This window comes from Oncorhynchus mykiss, chromosome 16, assembly GCF_013265735.2.
Source record: "Oncorhynchus mykiss isolate Arlee chromosome 16, USDA_OmykA_1.1, whole genome shotgun sequence".
In the NCBI taxonomy this organism is placed as follows: domain Eukaryota; kingdom Metazoa; phylum Chordata; class Actinopteri; order Salmoniformes; family Salmonidae; genus Oncorhynchus; species Oncorhynchus mykiss.
The window spans coordinates 70,411,610-70,432,223 of NC_048580.1; the positions used below are offsets into that span (position 1 = coordinate 70,411,610).

At 42.3% G+C, this 20,614-nt stretch overlaps 3 protein-coding genes across 8 annotated transcripts; 2 read left to right on the forward strand and 1 right to left on the reverse strand.

Moving 5' to 3' along the window:
• Window positions 1-66: 66 nt before the first annotated feature.
• Window positions 67-10,896, forward strand: plpbp (pyridoxal phosphate binding protein). Of its 2 annotated transcripts, none has more exons than XM_021567093.2 (8): window positions 67-653; window positions 4,853-4,960; window positions 6,813-6,848; window positions 6,944-7,019; window positions 7,210-7,350; window positions 9,288-9,430; window positions 9,534-9,632; window positions 9,799-10,896. In XM_021567093.2, exons 1-8 carry the CDS (start codon window positions 564-566, stop codon window positions 9,952-9,954), a joined length of 849 nt encoding a protein of 282 aa, XP_021422768.1. In that variant the 5' UTR covers window positions 67-563; the 3' UTR covers window positions 9,955-10,896. The 2 variants fall into 2 exon arrangements, with proteins under 2 accessions (XP_021422768.1, XP_021422769.1); XM_021567094.2 differs by lacking the exon at window positions 67-653 and adding an exon at window positions 712-1,056.
• On the reverse strand, window positions 10,820-14,426 carry tmed4 (transmembrane p24 trafficking protein 4). Of its 2 annotated transcripts, none has more exons than XM_021567099.2 (5): window positions 14,195-14,425; window positions 13,790-13,890; window positions 13,352-13,477; window positions 12,634-12,780; window positions 10,820-12,438 (listed from the first exon to the last, which is right to left on the reverse strand). In XM_021567099.2, the coding sequence occupies exons 1-5, from the start codon at window positions 14,331-14,333 to the stop codon at window positions 12,289-12,291; spliced, it is 663 nt and encodes a 220-aa protein (XP_021422774.2). In that variant the 5' UTR covers window positions 14,334-14,425; the 3' UTR covers window positions 10,820-12,288. The 2 variants fall into 2 exon arrangements, with proteins under 2 accessions (XP_021422774.2, XP_021422775.2); XM_021567100.2 differs by having other exon boundaries at window positions 12,296-12,502; window positions 14,195-14,426.
• Window positions 14,427-14,490: 64 nt separating this feature from the next.
• LOC110492662 (family with sequence similarity 50 member A) lies at window positions 14,491-15,943 on the forward strand. 4 transcript variants are annotated; one of them, XM_021567101.2, is made up of 4 exons: window positions 14,491-15,095; window positions 15,209-15,293; window positions 15,431-15,530; window positions 15,647-15,943. In XM_021567101.2, the coding sequence occupies exons 2-4, from the start codon at window positions 15,215-15,217 to the stop codon at window positions 15,798-15,800; spliced, it is 333 nt and encodes a 110-aa protein (XP_021422776.2). In that variant the 5' UTR covers window positions 14,491-15,095; window positions 15,209-15,214; the 3' UTR covers window positions 15,801-15,943. The 4 variants fall into 4 exon arrangements, 2 of the variants coding, with proteins under 2 accessions (XP_021422776.2, XP_021422777.2); XM_021567102.2 differs by having other exon boundaries at window positions 14,496-15,077; XR_005036614.1 differs by having other exon boundaries at window positions 14,516-15,077; window positions 15,629-15,943.
• Window positions 15,944-20,614: the final 4,671 nt, after the last annotated feature.

Sequence of the window (20,614 nt, forward strand, 5' to 3'; positions counted from 1 at the left end):
GAGCCCGACATTCTACATTGGGTTAGGGCTGGGTAGGGAAAGTGTTTTATTTTAGGGTATGGACAGAGCTCTGCTACCACTAAATTCATTACTAACATTTTGATACTGAGCCATGCGCTGCTCTACAGTCATATCTGACTAAGATCATAAGTGTCTGAAGGGCTTCAACCTCGTCAAATATAAAACGAGAGATTTTTACATTGAAAATAACGTTCCTTGCGTTTTGCCGAAGTTTAGTGACGAAAAGTAGCTAACTGCTCTCGTGCCTCGTCATTGAGCTGAGCCAGCATTGCTATATGGATACTCAGCCGCTATGAGCAGGGAGCCAGTGACCGGTGCAGCTAATGGATTTACTAACGGAGTCGATTTATTTCTGGTTTCGTGCGGGTCTCATAGTTCAACAAACACCCAGCTAGATTGAATTGATGCGGAATGGTTTATCAATAGTCAACAAGGCGTCGCCCACTCACCTCCACACAAGCGTTCTATAATATAGAAAGGACTTTTATTTTGACAGGTTGATCACGTTGCTGTTGCTTACGCACGGTCGGTGGATTGAGGGTATGTGGAAAGTAGGAATGTCGGAGGAGGTTGGAAAAGCGTTACAAGCGGTGGTAGACAGGGTAAATCAAGCCGCGGCACGTCGACCCAAGGTAAATCCAGTTCAATATTATCTTGGGAAGAACCGGTGTATGTACTTTAGATTGTCATGTCGTGAGAAATGGTCTTATCATTTAAGTGTCGAGGGTCGGTGGACCAGTTATGCAAGGAAAAACACCAACCTTTGAATTGAGAAAGCACACCGTAACATTCACATTACGTTTTGATACGTGCTGATTATTTTAATGCAAACTCTTTAAAGGCGCGCGCTGCATGCCACCAGTTTGCGCGTGGAGGATTCTAGAGGATCTGCTGCTTTTATAATTTTGATGTAAACGTCAACAATGTTTTGTAAACGTTGCAAAACATTTCCATCAACTTCCGTTCACTCCTGATCGTAAGGAATGACCGTTTTGATTGGTTCAATTGAGACCATCCCACCACCATTCGAAAACAGTAGGTATTTTTTTTTTTTTTTTTTGAAAAATTATTTTTATTTTCATTTCACATTCAAATACAATTACAAATGTAGTGCATAACGTTGTACATAACATGGATACTTAAACAGTATCAACAAGTACCGTAACCATATACGAATATCAAAACTCCTAAAAAAAAAAGTGCTGTTATTCTTGACCAGTATTATTGGCCTATATTCAAGCTTAACATGCCTCTATCAAACAATCTCCAAAAACAAAACAATTCTATAAATAAAAATATATACATATGCCAAAATGCACTCTAGATAAACCTCAGTGTATATCAAATATCTACAAATGCTTAGATTACATTTCAATTGTACCTATGTAATACAATTATATATTGGTTATAAACACATTTACAATGACGGGTAAATCCCTTTCCATCTCTGTTTTACTGATGCAATGCCCCCCTTATCTATTTCAAATTGTATTCTTTTCCAAACTTCCTGTTTTATAAATTGAACCAATCCCGTCGGTGACCGCTTGAGGGTGTCATTAACTGCACCACATCTGGCCTCCCAAAGTTTGGTCTTGATAAGGGACACCAGAGTCACTAATGCTAATAATTGCACCCTTTCCACATTTTTTTATTTCAAGTTTCGCAACCCCTTCATAATCCAATGTTTTTTAAAATCTCAAAAAATTATTGACTTATTCCCCAAACTGATTGAGCAAAAGAACATTCCCATAAAACATGTGGAATTGTTTCGATTGCGAACAATTTATTTAGGGTCAAATTATGATCGTGTAAAGTTGAACGGACCGGAAGACGTCTGTGTAAAACAAGCCAATTAAAATCTTTCAGTCTGTTGTCTAACCCTTTTAATTGTGTCCGTATCCAGGTGGAAGGCGATATTGGTAATCCGTCTCTAGGACGACAATTTTCTATTAATTTGGCGTATAGCATTCTGTGGTTGATTACATTTTCCTTTACTTTGCAGACAGGGGTTTTCCTTGCCCATTCCACTATTTTCTTAAAATGTAACGGGATAATTTCAGCTTTTGGCTTACTATTATCCCACTTCACCATGAACCTTAACGGTACAAACAGACAGAATTTTATTAAAATGTGACATTTGTGTACAGAAGACGACAAAAGACGACAAATGTTTGAGTAGAACAACGCATCTAGCTTGAGAGGAATATGAGGGAAATCCCTTCCACCAGCCTCTAGGCTGGTACATCCGATCTCTACGGATGTACTCATACCCCCCCCCCCCCCCCCCCCCCCAAAAGAAATTAAACATCTGTATGAAAGTTTTTCTTAGTGACACCGGCATGGGAAACACATAGGCAAGGTGAAGTAATGAAGGCAGAATGTCCGCCTTCAGCACTAACACCTTCCCACTAAAAGATAGTCGCCTGACTTTCCACAGTCCCAATCTTTTATTAATTGATAATAGTTTTTCTTTCCAATTAAACATGTCATCTTTAATTTCATTTCCGGAAGATATGCCGAGCACTACCATTGGTCCTGTGCACACAGTCAAACCACATAACTGGTCCGTTCTCCTTTTCCACTGTCCCAAATATTTTATTTCTGTTTATTTCTATATTTTACATCAATTCCCATCAATTCCCATTATTAAAGTGGCTGGAGTTGAGTCAGTGTGTTGGCAGCAGCCACTCAATGTTAGTGGTGGCTGTTTAACAGTCTGATGGCCTTGAGATATAAGCTGTTTTTCAGTCTCTCGGTCCCAGCTTTGATGCACCTGTACTGACCTCGCCTTCTGGGTGATAGCGGGGTGAACAGGCAGTGGCTCGGGTGGTTGTTGTCCTTGATGATCTTTATGGCCTTCCTGTGACATCGGGTGGTGTAGGTGTCCTGGAGGGCAGGTAGTTTGCCCCCGGTGATGCGTTGTGCAGACCTCACTACCCTCTGGAGAGCCTTACGGTTGTGGGTGGAGCAGTTGCCGTACCAGGCGGTGATACAGCCCGGCAGGATGCTCTCGATTGTGCATCTGTAGAAGTTTGTGAGTGCTTTTGGTGACAAACCAAATTTCTTCAGCCTCCTGAGGTTGAAGAGGCGCTGCTGCGCCTTCTTCACGATGCTGTCTGTGTGGGTGGACCAATTCAGTTTGTCTGTGATGTGTACGCCGAGAAACTTACTACCCTCTCCACTACTGTCCCATCGATGTGGATAGGGGGTGTTCCCTCTGCTGTTTTCTGAAGTCCACAATCATCTCCTTAGTTTTGTTGAAATGATGCTGGTCAGGGCGGGCAGGTGTGGGCAGTGATTGGTCGAAGAGCATGCATTTAGTTTTACTTGTGTTTAAGAGCAGTTGGAGGCCGCAGAAGGAGAGTTGTATGGCATTGCAGCTCGTCTGGACGTTAGTTAACACAGAGTCCAAAGAAAGGCCAGAAGTATACAGGATGGTGTCATCTGCGTAGAGGTGGATCAGAGAATCACCAGCAGCAAGAGCGACATCATTAATGTATACAGAGAAAAGAGTCAGCCCGAGGATTTGAACCCTGTAGCACCCCCATAGAGACTGCCAGAGGTCCGGACAACAGGCCCTCCGATTCACTGAACTCTGTCTGAGAAGTAGTTGGTGAACCAGGTGAGGCAGTCATTTGAGAAACCAAGGCTGTTGAGTCTGCCGATGTCAATCACCGCATTCTCAAAGTCGAAAGCCTTGGCCAGGTCGATGAATACAGCTGCACAGTATTGTCTCTTATCGATGGCGGTTATGATATTGTTTAGGACCTTGAGCGTGGCTGAGGTGCACCCATGACCAGCTCAGAAACCAGATTTCATAGCGGAGAAGGTACGGTGGGATTCGAAATGGTCGGTGATCTGTTTGTTAACTTGGCTTTCGAAGACCTTAGAAAGGCAGGGTAGGATAGATATAGGTCTGTAGCAGTTTGGGTCTAGAGTATCTCCTCCTTTTGAAGAGGGGAATGACCATGGCAGCTTTCCAATGTTTGGGGATCTCAGATGATACGAAAGAGAGGTTGAACAGGCTAGTAACAGGGGTTGCAACAATTTTGGTGGATAATTTTGGAAAGAGAGGGTCCAGATTGTCTAGCCCGGCTGATTTGTAGGGGTCCAGATTTTGCAGCTCTTTCAGAACATCAGCTATCTGGATTTGGGTGAAGGAGAAAAGGTGGGGGCTTGGGCGGGTTGCTGTGGGGGGTGCCGGGCAGTTAACCCGGGTAGTGGTAGCCAGGTGGAAAGCATGGCCTGCTGTAGAAAAATGCTTATTGAAATTCTCAATTGTCGCAGATTTATCGGTGGTGACAGTGTTTCCTAGCCTCAGTGCAGTGGGCAGCTGGGAGGAGGTGCTCTTATTCTCCAAGGACTTTACAGTGTCCCAGAACCTTTTTGAGTTTGTGCTATAAGATGCGAATTTCTGTTTGAAAAAGATAGCCTTTGCTTTCCTAACTGCCTGTGTACGACGAGACGAGGACAAAAAGACGTCTGACTGCTACGCCATCTTGGACAAACAATGAAACATAATACAGAGTAGACAGACAAAGACGACCCTTTCAGATTCCTGTCGTCTTGATTGTAAGGAAATGCCAGCATGATAAAATAAGTGCATTTGGACAGCATACCTTGGTTGTGTTTAGGAAGGCACAATGTTTTACGCGTTACCAGTACAGCTAACACTATATAGTTTTCTACATGACAGAGGCATTCCTGTTCTGTATTGTCCCCCAATATGTCTTCCTGAATGAGCCTCAGATGTCGACTGGGTTCATATAACTCATAATTTATTTACAATATATTTTTTTGCTTTCCTTTTTCCTCTGCTCTCCCACCCAAGACGTTGCCCGCGGTGCCGCCCCGCCTGGTAGCTGTAAGTAAGACGAAACCACCTGACATGGTGATCGAGGCGTACCGAAAAGGACATCGCAACTTTGGTGAAAACTATGTGAGTGTTATACTGAGTATTGTACACTGGTCCTCTAGCTTAGTTAGTAGAGCATGGTCCTCTGTAGTTCAGTTAGTAGAACACGGTCCTCTGTAGTTCAGTTAGTAGAACATGGTCCTCTGTAGTTCAGTTAGTAGAACATGGTCCTCTGTAGTTCAGTTAGTAGAACATGGTCCTCTGTAGTTCAGTTAGTAGAACATGGTCCTCTGTAGTTCAGTTAGTAGAACATGGTCCTTTGTAGTTCAGTTAGTAGAACATGGTCCTCTGTAGTTCAGTTAGTAGAACATGGTCCTCTGTAGTTCAGTTAGTAGAACATGGTCCTCTGTAGCTCAGTTAGTAGAACATGGTCCTCTGTAGCTCAGTTAGTAGAACATGGTCCTATGTAGTTCAGTTAGTAGAGCATGGTCCTCTGTAGCTCAGTTAGTAGAGCATGGTCCTCTGTAGCTCAGTTAGTAGAACATGGTCCTCTGTAGCTCAGTTAGTAGAACATGGTCCTCTGTAGCTCAGTTAGTAGAACATGGTCCTCTGTAGCTCAGTTAGTAGAACATGGTCCTATGTAGCTCAGTTAGTAGAGCATGGTCCTCTGTAGCTCAGCTAGTAGAACATGGTCCTCTGTAGTTCAGCTAGTAGAACATAGTCCTCTGTAGTTCAGCTAGTAGAACATGGTCCTCTGTAGCTCAGTTTGTAGAGCATGGTCCTCTGTAGCTCAGTTTGTAGAGCATGGTCCTATGTAGCTCAGTTAGTAGAGCATGGTCCTCTGTAGCTCAGTTTGTAGAGCATGGTCCTCTGTAGCTCAGCTAGTAGAACATGGTCCTCTGTAGTTCAGCTAGTAGAACATGGTCCTCTGTAGTTCAGTTAGTAGAACATGGTCCTCTGTAGTTCAGTTAGTAGAACATGGTCCTCTGTAGTTCAGTTAGTAGAACATGGTCCTCTGTAGTTCAGTTAGTAGAACATGGTCCTCTGTAGCTCAGTTAGTAGAACATGGTCCTCTGTAGCTCAGTTAGTAGAGCATGGTCCTATGTAGCTCAGTTAGTAGAACATGGTCCTCTGTAGCTCAGTTAGTAGAACATGGTCCTCTGTAGTTCAGTTAGTAGAACATGGTCCTCTGTAGCTCAGTTAGTAGAGCATGGTCCTCTGTAGCTCAGTTAGTAGAGCATGGTCCTCTGTAGCTCAGTTAGTAGAACATGGTCCTCTGTAGCTCAGTTAGTAGAACATGGTCCTCTGTAGCTCAGTTAGTATAACATGGTCCTATGTAGCTCAGTTAGTAGAACATGGTCCTATGTAGCTCAGTTTGTAGAACATGGTCCTCTGTAGTTCAGTTAGTAGAGCATGGTCCTCTGTTGCTCAGTTAGTAGAACATGGTCCTCTGTAGTTCAGTTAGTAGAACATGGTCCTCTGTAGCTCAGTTAGTAGAGCATGGTCCTCTGTAGCTCAGTTAGTAGAACATGGTCCTCTGTAGCTCAGCTAGTAGAACATGGTCCTCTGTAGTTCAGTTAGTAGAACATGGTCCTCTGTAGTTCAGTTAGTAGAACATGGTCCTCTGTAGTTCAGTTAGTAGAACATGGTCCTCTGTAGTTCAGTTAGTAGAACATGGTCCTCTGTAGTTAGTAGAGCATGGTCCTAGATTCGGAATCTAGATTCTGTCTCTCACAGTTGAAGTGATAAATATAGCTTGCCTATGATAAGCAATTACAGACCTCTACATGCTTTGTAAGTAGGAAAACCTGCAAAATCGGGCAGTGTATCAAATACTTGTTCTCCCCATTGTATATGATGGGAACATGTTGTACAGTTCCACATAAAACCTTTATTAGTAGTGTTTATTTTTGTTCCTTTTACCTCTCACTCTTAGGTGAATGAACTTGTGGATAAAGCTTCAAATCCTCAGGTGTGTTGAAAGGTTTAAGTCACATTGTTCTTTACCATATGTAATGTGTCTATCCAGCAACCGATAAAAAAAATTATATTTCTGTCCTAACCTAGATTTTAGAATCATGCCCAGAAATCGAGTGGCATTTTATTGGCCATTTACAGAAGAATAATGTCAACAAACTTTTGGGTAAGTAATATGTCACATCTTGTGCAACATCCTATGCCTCCATTTCTCTAAAGCTTTTAACATCAACTTGCATGTCTTCCTATACCCAGCGGTCCTTGTCAAAAAGGACACCATTCATTTTTGAACACCATTCTGTAGAAGCCCTTAGTAACCCTGGCATATGTTCACTCTGCCCACACACTTCCCACAGGTGTACCAAACCTGTTCATGGTGGAGACAGTGGACTCTGTCAAGTTGGCCGACAAGGTAAACAGCTCCTGGCTGCGGTTGAGAACAGCTAGTACGCAGACGTTAAAGATCATGGTTCAGATCAACACCAGTGGGGAGGAAAGTAAGTGTTCACACCAGGGGTTGGAACCCTGACATTTTTTCCCCCAATCGTTTTGTTCTGAACAGAACCATCATTTTTGTTGTTACGTTACACTGTTCCGACCAGAAAAATAAAGTTCTGAACCGGTTCAAACCGCCCAAAAAATACCACTTTATATCTTTCCTTTCTGTTCCTTTTTAAACCTCTGAAATATACATTTATTTTTACATTAAGCTCGTTATTAAATTACCAATCAGTGCGGATAGAGCAGCTTTCTGTGGAGTGGATAAGCGATTTAATCTGTATAGAAAATCCGTTATGAACCAATTTTGCAGTGAAATCATGGTTTAATCCTATTGAAAGACAAACACACACTGTGCTGCCAGTCACGGTGTAGGGCACGAGATGCATCAGGAATTGTGAGGGTGAGGATGGAGGAAGCTTGCCTTGAAGTGCTGGGCATCTTGTTATGACATGCATTATTGGAATTAGGCACGCAGAATTATAGCTACGGAGCAGCGGCTTCTATGACGGAACTTTGAATGACTTTGATCTGCTGAGTTGATTTAACGTTGGACCAGAGCTAACTAGCTATCAAGCTTGTGTGTGTGCAGAGCGGCACCAGAATTTAAAATAAAACATTTACCTTTTTTGTAGTTAATAAATCCAATGTGAAACATGGTAACTATAGTATCAAATAGCATTGAAAAAGTCCATTCATTCTTCTCTAATTAAACATCTCTCCCTAATTTCTGAATTACACTTTGTCAGTAGGCTACAGTAACCTATGCTTACATGGGGAGGGGCAGGTAGCGTATACACCGACCGGCTGGCAAAGATTTCCAACTGGCAGGCAGATGCTGGAATAAGTCTCTGCGTGACAGAGTGAGGGCTTTGCATAGGCGCTTTGTTGCGTTTTTTTTTGTGGGACTGGAATAAAATGCTTGGAACGTGAAATATAGTTACTAACCGGTTCCCATGCTTTTAAAATGACGGTTCTGTTCCGGAACAGCATAGATCACTCTCGTTTTCGGTTCGGGTTCTGTTCCTTAAATAATTTAGTTGTTTTCTGGTTTTTTTGGTTCTGTTTCATGAACCTGTTTCAACCCTTGGTTCACACACACGCAGGTTGGCATTTATTGAGGTGACTCATGTACTGGAGGAAGCACTGCAGAGGTCACTAGCTGGCACATCCGCAATGTCATAAAATCTGCTTTTTAAATTGAATCCTAACCCTGACCTTTAATAAAATAAGACCAAAAGGCTAATTTTTGTTTTTAATATTTTATCCAACATATATATCTAGACAATTTTGACTTTGCAGCTGGCCCATCTAGTAGAATTCACTCAGTTCTGTCTCAAGGGCAACAATCATGAAGTCAACCTGCTTCACAGACAGATACACAAACTGCTGTTCCACACGGTGTACAAAACATTAAGAACACCATCCGAATATTGAGTCCCCCGCCCCCATTATGCCCTCAGAAGAGCCTCAATCCGTCGGGGCAGGGACTCTACAAGGTGTCGAACGCGTTCCACAGGGATGCTGGCCCATGTTGACTCCAATGCTTTCCACAGTTGTTAAGTTGGCTGGATGTCCTTTGGGTGGTGGACCATTCTTGATACACACGGGAAATTGTTGAGTGTGAAAAACCCAGCAGCGTTGCAGTTCTTGACACAAACTGGTGCGTCTTGTACCTACTACCATAACCAAAGGCAGTTACACTTTTATTCTTGCCCATTCACCCTCTGAATGGAACACAGACACAATCCATGTCTCAAGGCTTATAAATCCTTCTTTAACCCGTCTCCTCCCCTTCATCTAAACTGATTTGAAGTGGATTTAACAATTGACGTCAATAAGGGATCATAGCTTTCACCTGGATTGGCCTTGGTCAGTCAAAGTCATGGAAATAGCAGGTGTTCTTAATGTTTTGTACACTGTACATTACCTCTAGGTAAACATGGACTGCCTCCTGGTGAGACCGTGACCACAGTGAAACACATTTTATCCAAATGCTCTGCCCTACACTTCTCCGGACTCATGACCATTGGTCGCTATGGTTATGACCTAGCTGATGGCCCTAACCCGGATTTTCAGGTATTTGACTGTTATGATTACCCTAATGTTTTATGTTAAGGCTTTTGGTAAACATCTATAGGTGTGTGTGTGTGTGTTAAGTCTGCTGCGCATCACCAACCAGGCTTTGCTGAGTCGGCGACAGGAAGTGTGTGCCAGTCTACAGCTGCCGCTTGAAGATGTGGAGCTTAGTATGGGCATGTCCACTGACTTCGAACACGCGGTAAGTTCCACTGTTCCAGACTTCTTAATGGCTAATACAATATGTTCTTAACATACTGAATGATCAAATATTAATTAGGCTACCCATTTGCAACTCGATTGCTCATGCTGTTTGTATAAGTTATAACCTTCTGAGGTATATCTCCTCTTCCATTTCCTCCTTTTAGATTGAGGTGGGTTCAACCAACGTGCGAGTGGGTAGTACTATTTTTGGTAATAGGGATTATCCCAACACTCCCACTCCCAGTCCAGAGAGAAAGTCAAAGGTTCCTACAGAAGAGGCAGCTAAGAAGATGGAGCGTCTCACTGTGACAGAACAGTGATGTTTCTCCTTCCTACTCTCACAACAGGCTGAAAAGGATTTAGTATTTTATGAGATTTTCTGGGGGGGAAAAAACAACAGCAGGTTTCCACAGTATGTCTTTACGATGTCTTTGGTTGATGTAGTAGTTTTCTACAGAGCCCATTCATTTATTTGAGCATTTTTGGGATGACGTTCGATCTTTTAAGTTGACATTAGACATAGATTCTCATTAATCAATTGATGGTATAGGATATAAGAAGTTCCCTACCTCACATCTTGATCTTGTGCCAACCCCTAGATTCAATAGACACCGTTTTACACGATAACGGAATTCAAGATAATTTGGAGAGTCAAGCAGAGGTCGACTCTCTCGACTCCCCCTTATATCATGACGTATGGTATGAGTCAATGAAATTGTTTTGTATGGTGTCAGATATTTGACGTTTTTTTTATAATTGATAAACCAAATTAGAAAACGGCAGGTAAAGAATGATTCATACCATATGTTTACATTGCCACGTTATTTCATTTTGTGTGATGTCAGTGATTCTTCTGGTCTGAATTATTTGTTGGTGCAGTAAAAGATTTAAGAATGAACCTATGCAAAGATGAAATAGTTTAGTTTGTTCTGTTATGAGATTGTCTATCCTATAGTTATTATGGAACAATAATGCTGTAGTTACCATCAATGTAAAACTAAATCCATAACCAAGGGTGATAATGAACACATTCAGTGAATTGTATTGCAAAAACATTCACTTAAACAAGATACAGGGTTAAATTGATACTGAGGAAGGTGACAAGCAATACAATATTTATTGAAAATAACTGTTAGAAAAAAATCCTGTTCAGGGAATGCTACATAAACAGACCACAGATGGGAATCAACAACTTTTTCCATTTTTATTGAGTACATTGAAATGACAGCCAACCAAAAGTAAAAAACCTTAATAATGACAAATTCAAACCTTGTGACTTTATTCCTTGTCATAACACTACAGTATTTGTATTCGCATCTTACTGATATCTAGCTTGTAACCTAAACCCTTGTTCAGTTTTGAATAACTCAGGGGTATTTTATCATGGGCATTCATTTCACAACATTCAAATTGAATCTGCACCTAATTTAATTAGTTGGGTCTTTTTTAATTTTTTTTAAACGGGGCTGTTTGGACCTCTGGAAATATAAATAAAGTAATATTTTCTGGAATGATACTGCTCTTCAACAGAAGGTAAGGTTGTGGATGCCATTCTACTTGTGAACTGGTGTTTGGGCGTGAACAGGTTAGTCATTAAGATATCCCTATTATTAGCTATGTTACAATCATGTTAGTAGACTAAAACACAATATAGTCCAAATAAATACAAGTGTTTTAAACCAAAATAATACAGTTTTCAGAAAGACCAAGATCTACAAAATACTAGTAATGTGGATCTGACTGCTTAGTTCAAAATTTTGCCACTGCTTATATGTACAGTCCAACACAGTTTTATACAACAACTACACAGCAGTAGACCTAATACAACAACATGGACACAGGTGCTGCTTACTCCTTAACACAATAATTAAAATCACGGAATAATAATGGACAATACAAAATGCACTGGATGGCATCAATTCATTTGCTTCCCAGGTTTAAAAGGGGCAATCTGCAGTTGTTAAATTTTTTTAGACTTACAAATTAATATGTACCCATTGATTCTTGAATAACTTACAAATGCCTGATGAGCTTAGTTCAACTGTTGTACCTCATCAGAACCTAAAATAAAAGCTTGTTTTACTTCATTGTTTATAAACAAAGTAAATGTAAACAATTTTGATCTCAAAGTTGGTCAAGTCCTTGGAATGTATAGCTTTGACTAAAAATTTGAGTGTGGTTAAATTTCTCCAGCCCTATCCTTCAGCTGCAGATTGCCCATTTAAAGGGCAACTCCACCACTTCTCAACCTCATTTATCTCCAGCATAATACCATTGTCGACATATGTGAAATGGCACATTTGTTTATTTTAAAACAATTTAAGTGAAGTTCTACCTGATGACATCAAAAGTTAACATTTTAAAAACTGATTTTCAAACATTTGTGGTGACATGGGGAGCAAGAAAATAATTGCAGGTTTGGAAAATCACTTTTTATTTTTAACCCACAGAGAAGCATTTTTTTTTTTTTTTTAGGACCTTATCAATTTAACCACAAATGAGCTGGTTTCACATATGTACACTTGAGGTTGAAAGTGGCGGAATTGCCCTTTTTAAGCATCTACTAAATCACATCAACACCTTGTCTCTCTGCCAGTCAACTCTGTATGGGTGTGATGCCGGTCTTAAACTCAATCAGTGATGGCCTGAGAGCATTACACCAACTTCTTGGCCTCAAAGAAGCTCTTGAGGTGCTTCATCTGCCAGATGCCAGTGACGATGAGAATAAGCGTCTGCGCTATCGACCACCAAAGCACACGCTGGTTGGTGCTCTCACTTGTCATGCGGAACCGCTCCTCACGATACTGTTAAATGAGATACACAGACAGTCACGAGAACATTGAAAGACAAGGGGAAGTCCTCACGATACTGTGAAAAGACAGACATTCCACAACATGGATTTGTATGGCATGTTTAAATACATTTTCAAGATTTTATTATCACATATGTTGTAGCTTAGTCTACATTTTTGAGTTGAATAACTTAATCTTTCAACTCACCCGCTGATAGTTTTGCTCTTTCTGGATTTGTTCTACTTGGTCCAGTAATTGTCGAGCTCTCAATTGCAGCTCTGTGAGCTTGTCTTTTGCTGCGATTTCAGGGTAGTTGTTGGTATGCTCACCAACCTGAATATCCAGGTGAACTCTCTGTAAGATAGAGCACAAGGTTATAATGACAGACTTGTGTATGTGTGTCGTTCAGAGGATGAATGGGCAAGAAGAAAAAGGGTGTAAGTGCCTTCGAAACAGGGTGTGGTAGTCGGAACCAGGCGCACCGGTTCGAAACTGGGTGTGGTAGTCGGAACCAGGCGCACCGGTTCGAAACAGGGTGTGGTAGTCGGAACCAGGCGCACCGGTTCGAAACAGGGTGTGGTAGTCGGAACCAGGCGCACCGGTTTGAGTGTGTCAAGAACTGCAACGCTGCTGGGTTTTTCACGCTCAACAGTTTCCTCGTGTGTATCAAGAATGGTCCACCACCTAAACGACATCCTGCCAACTTGACACAACTATGGGAAGCATTGGAGTCAACGTGAGCCAGCATCCCTGTGGAACGCTTTCAACACCTTGTAGAGTCCAATGCCCCCCAACGAATTGAGGCTGGTATTCTTAATGTTTTGTATACTCAGTGTATTTACTGCTTTATGGAAGGTTATTTTGTTGTGAGCAGAAAATTGTTCTGAACAACCCATTCTGTATGAGCAAAGTATCCCACTCATACCAGTTTGCCACCAGCAAACAGGGCCATCTTGGTGGAGTTGGAGTGCAGGCAGATTTGATGCTCGCCCGGGGTATGGGATGTGAAGGTGAACCGTCCATCTGACCCATACTGACGAGACAGGATGATCTAGAATAAGAAAGGTTTGGAGAGAAATAGAGACATGCTGATGAAATGTACGTGGAGGCATTGTGTTCATGATGTAATATTTAGATATTTGTCTTGTGTATATGTATTGTGTGATGCAAAATGAATTGCCTCATTGAGGTCATTCAAGTTCTCTGAATATACAAACTGTAGTGACTGTACACATTTCAGAGTGTGGTAACTTTATTTCTAATCTCTCATGGACTGACAACGTAAATTACGCTAAATTGTTGTTCTGGGTTAACCTGAGATTACATTACATCTAATGTCTTTTCTCAATGATGAACAACTGACCTTAGTATCTGGATCCTTGATCTCCACATGCATTCCAAGGCCAGGTGTGGCTGGGAGGAACGATCCGGTCTGCTTGTCCCACAGCTGGGTCCTGTATTTCCCTAATAATAGAGAGACGACATTTGACAAATGAAATCATCTTATGAAAGCTATTCCTCATATCCTCAATAGATGGCCTACTCCATCTCAAATAACAATACACTGCACTGGCTCACCACATATTAAATCTTCTCATATTTTGTAGCTAGCTCGAAAACTCTTTATTTATTAATACCCATGTGATAGATATTTTTCCTCCATCCGGAAATGAAAGACATGCATATGCACTAACTGACTGAATAAAAATAGCCTATGAGCCAGAAGCAGCTAGCTCGCTAACGCTAAAACCATAGCTAGCTAACTTACCAATAACCATAGTTTCATCTGGAATTTCCTCTATAAAGCATTTTTTCTCCGTCTCCCCAATGTGAAAATAGAGAGCGTAACTTGGAGAGAGCCAAGCAAATAATATGATAATTCCGGCGCCGGGTACAGTGAGCATCATGTCAAAACAGCTTTGTTGTCACCATCAGCAGAGTCAGCGCAGTAGATGCTAGTGATGAGTCGTTCGCGAACAAACGACTCTTTTTTTTGTTGTTGAACGGATCTCTTTGGTGAAATTGGGAACCGAACCGCATCGGTGGAAGAGCCGTTCATTTGGTTCCCTGATTTGCATACTGCTACTACTGCTTTATGAGCTCAAATCAAACGTTTTTCTGTAGATAATAAAAAATAATGATCCAAAATAGGATGAATCCTCACTGCAGAAACAATAAATAGTGGGGAGAGGGCGTCAATCTGATCCGTTTGGGAGACAAACGAGCCGACTCTTTTACGTGAACGGAGCTGATTGAGCCGGCTCACTAAAAAGAGTCCGAATGCCCATCACAAATAGACGCAATTAGCTGCTGTACTTTTATTTTGAAACCCCGTCGGAAGTGTTTTTATTATTTTTTACAGGATCACACACTGCCCAGAATGCACTTCGTCGAGACAGCTCTTGGTGGCGTTATGATGTGGGGATATCTCGGCATCTACAATTGCATTTTGCTGTGGGACCTTATAAAACGGTGTTTGGATGTTGTAAAGACAATTTGTCTGTGGCATTTAGCTACTTTTTTTTCTGATTCAAAGATATGGCTTAGTACAAAGATGCAGAAAGCGAGGCTGGAAGAGCCATGCAGCTGATTTTTTTTTTTTAAAGCGTGAAAGAGAACAACTTTCACAGCTAAAGGAGAAAATTGCTCATGTCAGTCAACTTGTTAACGTTAGTTAGCTAAGTAACGTTATTTTTCTTGCATATTCAATGCTTTGTAGTTACTGAAAGCCTTCAACATTACCTATTTCCACCCCTCTTAACCATCTGAATGTCTCCTGCAGGACAACATGGTCAAGTCCAACGTCAATAAAAGTTCAAAGCTCAATTATGATGCGGTGGAAGCAGAGCTCAAATCCAGCACTGTTGGTAAGTAATTGTAGCTAGAAGTTAAGAAAAATAATGGTATTCTTGTATGTCAGGCACATCTTTATTACTAGAATGAATGTTTCAATACGTGATTGTGAAGAAAGCAATCTTACTGCAATCGTGTGTTACCTTGTCAGGTCTGGTGACACTCAATGATATGAAGGCCAGGCAGGAGGCTCTTGTGAAAGAAAGAGAAAAGCAACTGGCCAAGAAAGAGCAAACAAAGGAGTTGATGCTGTGAGTTACTGTATTCCCTGAGTTACTGTATTCCCCGAGTTACTGTATTCCCCAAGTTACTGTATTCACTCCCACTTTTGTCTGTTATGATCTCTCAGTGACTCATGATTATGTAGGAAGTCTTCTGTCGAAAGCTGTTGTCAGTATCTCGTCTCTGCTCTCCTGTCTACCACCCGGAAGCTGGAGAAGAAGAGAAAGGATGCCAGTTTATCCTTTAATCCTGAAGAGGAGGAGACGGAGGAGGAAGAGGACTGTGAGTGGTGTCAATAATAAATCCACAATACTTATGTATCTTAGCTGATTAGCTGTTGTTGTCTCACCTGTTGTTTTAGCTAGCTCTCCCAATCAACACCTGCGATTACTTTATGCCTCGCTGTATGTCTCTCTCAAATGTCAATATGCCTTGTATACTGTTGTTCAGGTTAGTTATTATTGTTTTAGTTTACAATGGAGCCCCTTCCACTCTTCATACCTCTGATACCTCCTTTGTCCCACCTCCCACACATGCGGTGACCTCACCCATTACAACCAGCATGTCCAGAGATACAACCTCTCTTATCATCACTCAGTGCCTGGGCTTACCTCCGCTGTACCTGCACCCCACCATACCCCTGTCTGCGCATTATGCCCTAAATATATTCTACCATGCCCAGAAATCTGCTCCTTTTATTCTTTATCCCCAACGCTCTAGGCGACCAGTTTTGATAGCCTTTAGCCGCACCCTCATACTACTCCTCCTTTCTTCCGCTGGTGATATGGAGGTAAACCCAGGCCCTGCATGTCCCCAGACACCCTCATTTGTTGACTTCTGTGATCGAAAAAGCCTTGGTTTCATGCATGTCAGCATCAGAAGCCTCCCCCTAAGTTTGTTTTACTCACTGCTTTAGCACACTCTGCCAACCCTGATGTCCTTGCCGTGTCTGAATCCTGGCATAGGAAGACCACCAAAAATTCTGAGATTTCCATACCCAACTATAATATTTTCCGTCAAGATAGAACTGCCAAAGGGGGCAGAATTGCAGTCTACTGCAGAGAGAGCCTGCAAAGTAATATCATACTTTCCAGGTCCATACCCAAACAGTTCGAACTACTAATTTGAAAAATTACTTTCTCCAGAAATAAGTCTCTCACTGTTGCCGCCTGCTACCCTCAGCTCCCAGCTGTGCCCTGGACACCATTTGTGAATTGATTGCCACCCCATCTAGCTTCAGAGTTTGTTCTGTTAGGTGACCTAAACTGGAATATGCTTAATACCCCAGCAGTCCTACAATCTAAGCTAGATGCCCTCAATCTCACACAAATCATCAAGGAACCCACCAGGTACAACCCTAAATCTGTAAACATTGCCTGTATCCGCTACGGGTCCGCAGTCAAACGACCACCCCTCATCACTGTCAAACGCTCCCTAAAACACTTCTGAGAGCAGGCCTTTCTAATCGACCTGGCCCGGGTATCCTGGAAGGATATTGACCTCATCCCGTCAGTTGAGGATGCCTGGTTATTCTTTAAAAGTAACTTCCTCACCATCTTAGATAAGCATGCTCCGTTCAAAAAATGCAGAACTAAGAACAGATATAGCCCTTGGTTCACTCCAGACCTGACTGCCCTCGACCAGCACAAAAACATCCTGTGGCGGACTGCAATAGCATCGAATAGTCCCCGCGATATGCAACTGTTCAGGGAAGTCAGGAACCAATACACGCAGTCAGTCAGGAAAGCAAAGGCCAGCTTTTTCAAGCAGAAATTTGCATCCTGTAGCTCTAACTCCAAAAAGTTCTGGGATGCTGTAAAGTCCATGGAGGACAAGAGCACCTCCTCCCAGCTGCCCACTGCACTGAGGCTAGGTAACACGGTCACCACTGATAAATCCATGATAATCGAAAACTTCAAGAAGCATTTCCCAACGGCTGGTCATGCCTTCCACTTGGCTACTCCAACCTCGGCCAACAGCTCCAGATAGCAGATGTTCTGAAAGAGCTGCAAAACCTGGACCCGTATAAATCAGCTGGTCTTGACAATCTGGACCCTCTATTTCTGAAACTATCTGCCGCCATTGTCACAACCCCTATTACCAGCCTGTTCAACCTCTCTTTCATATCGTCTGAGATCCCCAAGGATTGGAAAGCTGCCACAGTCATCCCCCTCTTCAAAGGGAGAGACACCCTGGACCCAAACTGCTACAGACCAATATCCATCCTGCCCAGCCTATCTAAGGTCTTTGAAAGCCTAGTCAACAAACAGATCACTGACCATCTCGAATCCCACCGTACCTTCTCCGCTGTGCAATCTCAATCTCGCTGTGCACCTCAGCCACGCTCAAGGTACTAAACGATATCATAACCGCCATCGATAAAAGACAGTACTGTGCAGCCGTCTTCATCGACCTGGCCAAGGCTTTCGACTCTGTCAATCACCATATTCTTATCGGCAGACTCAGTAGCCTCGGTTTTTCTAATGACTGCCTTGCCTGGTTCACCAACTACTTTGCAGACAGAGTTCAGTGTGTCAAATCGGAGGTCATGTTGTCCGGACCTCTGGCAGTCTCTATGGGGGTGCCACAGCGTTAAATTCTCGGGCCGACTATTTTCTCTGTATGTATCAATGATGTTGCTCTTGCTGCGGGCGATTCCCTGATCCACCTCTACGCAGACGACCCCATTCTGTATACTTCTGGCCCTTCCTTGGACACTGTGCTATCTAACCTCCAAACAAGCTTTAATGCCATACAACACTCCTTCCGTGGCCTCCAACTGCTCTTAAACGCTAGTAAAACCAAATGCATGCTTTTCAACCGTTCGCTGCCTGCACCCGCACGCCCGACTAGCATCACCACCCTGGACGGTTCCGACCTAGAATATGTGGACATCTATAAGTACCTAGGTGTCTAGCTAGACTGTAAACTCTCCTTCCAGACTCGTATCAAACATCTCCAATCTAAAATCAAATCTAGAGTCAGCTTTCTATTCCGCAACAAAGCCTCCTTCACTCACGCCGCCAAACTTACCCTAGTAAAACTGACTGTCCTACAGATCCTCGACTTCGGCGATGTCATCTACAAAATGGCTTCCAATACTATACTCAGCAAACTGGATGCAGTTTATCACAGTGCCATCCGTTTTGTTACTAAAGCACCTTATACCACCCACCACTGTGACCTGTATGCTCTAGACGGCTGGCCCTCGCTACATATTCGTCGCCAGACCCACTGGCTCCAGGTCATCTATAAGTCTATGCTAGGTAAAGCCCCACCTTATCTCAGTTCACTGGTCACGATGGCAACTCCCACCCGTAGCACGCGCTCCAGCAGGTGTATCTCACTGATCATCCCTAAAGCCAACACCTCATTTGGCCGCCTTTCTTTCCAGTTCTCTGCTGCCTGTGACTGGAACGAATTGCAAAAATCGCTGAAGTTGGAGACTTTCATCTCCCTCACCAACTTCAAACATCTGCTATCTGAGCAGCTAACCGATCGCTGCAGCTGTACATAGTCTATCGGTAAATAGCCCACCCAATTTACCTACCTCATCCCCATACTGTTTATATGTATTTACTTTTCTGCTCTTTTGCACACCAGTATCTCTACCTGCACATGACCATCTGATCATTTATCACTCCAGTGTTAATCTGCTAAATTGTAATTATTCGCCTACCTCCTCATGCCTTTTGCACACAATGTATATAGACTTAAAAAAATAAAAATATTATTATTATTATTGACTTGTTTATTGTTTACTCCATGTGTAACTCTGTTGTCTGTTCACACTGCTATGCTTTATCTTGGCCAGGTCGCAGTTGTAAATGAGAACTTGTTCTCAACTAGCCTACCTGGTTAAATAAAGGTGTTCTCAACTAGCCTACCTGGTTAAATAAAGGTGTTCTCAACTGGCCTACCTGGTTAAATAAAGGTGTTCTCAACTGGCCTACCTGGTTAAATAAAGGTGTTCTCAACTGGCCTACCTGGTGAAATAAAGGTGTTCTCAACTGGCCTACCTGGTTAAATAAAGGTGTTCTCAACTGGCCTACCTGGTTAAATAAAGGTGTTCTCAACTGGCCTACCTGGTTAAATAAAGGTGAAATAAAAAAATATATTATTCTTGTCTAAGAACAATCAATTAATACGGACTTTTATCTTATAAGGATTTCCCTGCAAAGAAAAAGTAGTTAGGGAAGAACCCAGATGTGGACACCAGTTTCCTGCCAGAACGGAACAGAGAGGTGAGGCTTATGCATACACGAGCCACTCTCGTCTCTTTCTTATGGTTGAGTCATGAACACTGACCTTAACCGAGGCAAGTGAGGCCTGCAGTTCTTTTAGATGTTGTGGGTTCTTTTGTGACTTCTTGGATGAGTCGTCGCTGCGCTCTTGGGGTAATTTTGGTTGCCCGGGCCACCCCTGGGAAGATTCACCCCTGTTCCAAATGTTCTCCGTTTGTGGATAATGTCTCTCACTGTGGTTCGCTGGAGTCCCAAAGCTTTAGAAATGGCTTTGTAACCCTTTACAGACTGATAGATGTCAATTCCTTTGTTTCTCATCTGTTCCTGAATTTCTTTGGATCGCGGCATGATGTCTTGCTTTTTGAGGTCTTTTGGCCTACTTTACTTTGTCAGACAGGTTCTATTTAAGTGATTTTCTTGATTTAACAGGTCTGGCAGTAATCAGGCCTGGATGTGGCTAGTGAAATTCCCAAAAAATGTGATTAACCACATTAAATTCATGATTTAACAATGGGGCGCAATTACTTTGTCACAGGGCCATGAAGGTTCGGATAGCTTTTTTTTCCCTTAATAATTAAAATTATCACTTAACTGCATTTTTTTTTTTTGTAATATTAAAATTTGTTTGATCTGAAACACTTAAGTGTGACATGTGCAAAAAAAAAATAGAAATCAGGAAGAGGGCAAATACTTTTTCACAGCGCTGTATGTGATTGGTATCGTAGGTTTTTTTATTTACGGCTCTCTGGCTGTTCTGTTTTCTGTTTTGTCTCATTTTCTCACACGCCCAAATTAATAATGAAAGGAATGTTGCATCAATTGCTAGATAGATTATTATCATGCATATAGTGGCTCATGATTTATGGCCG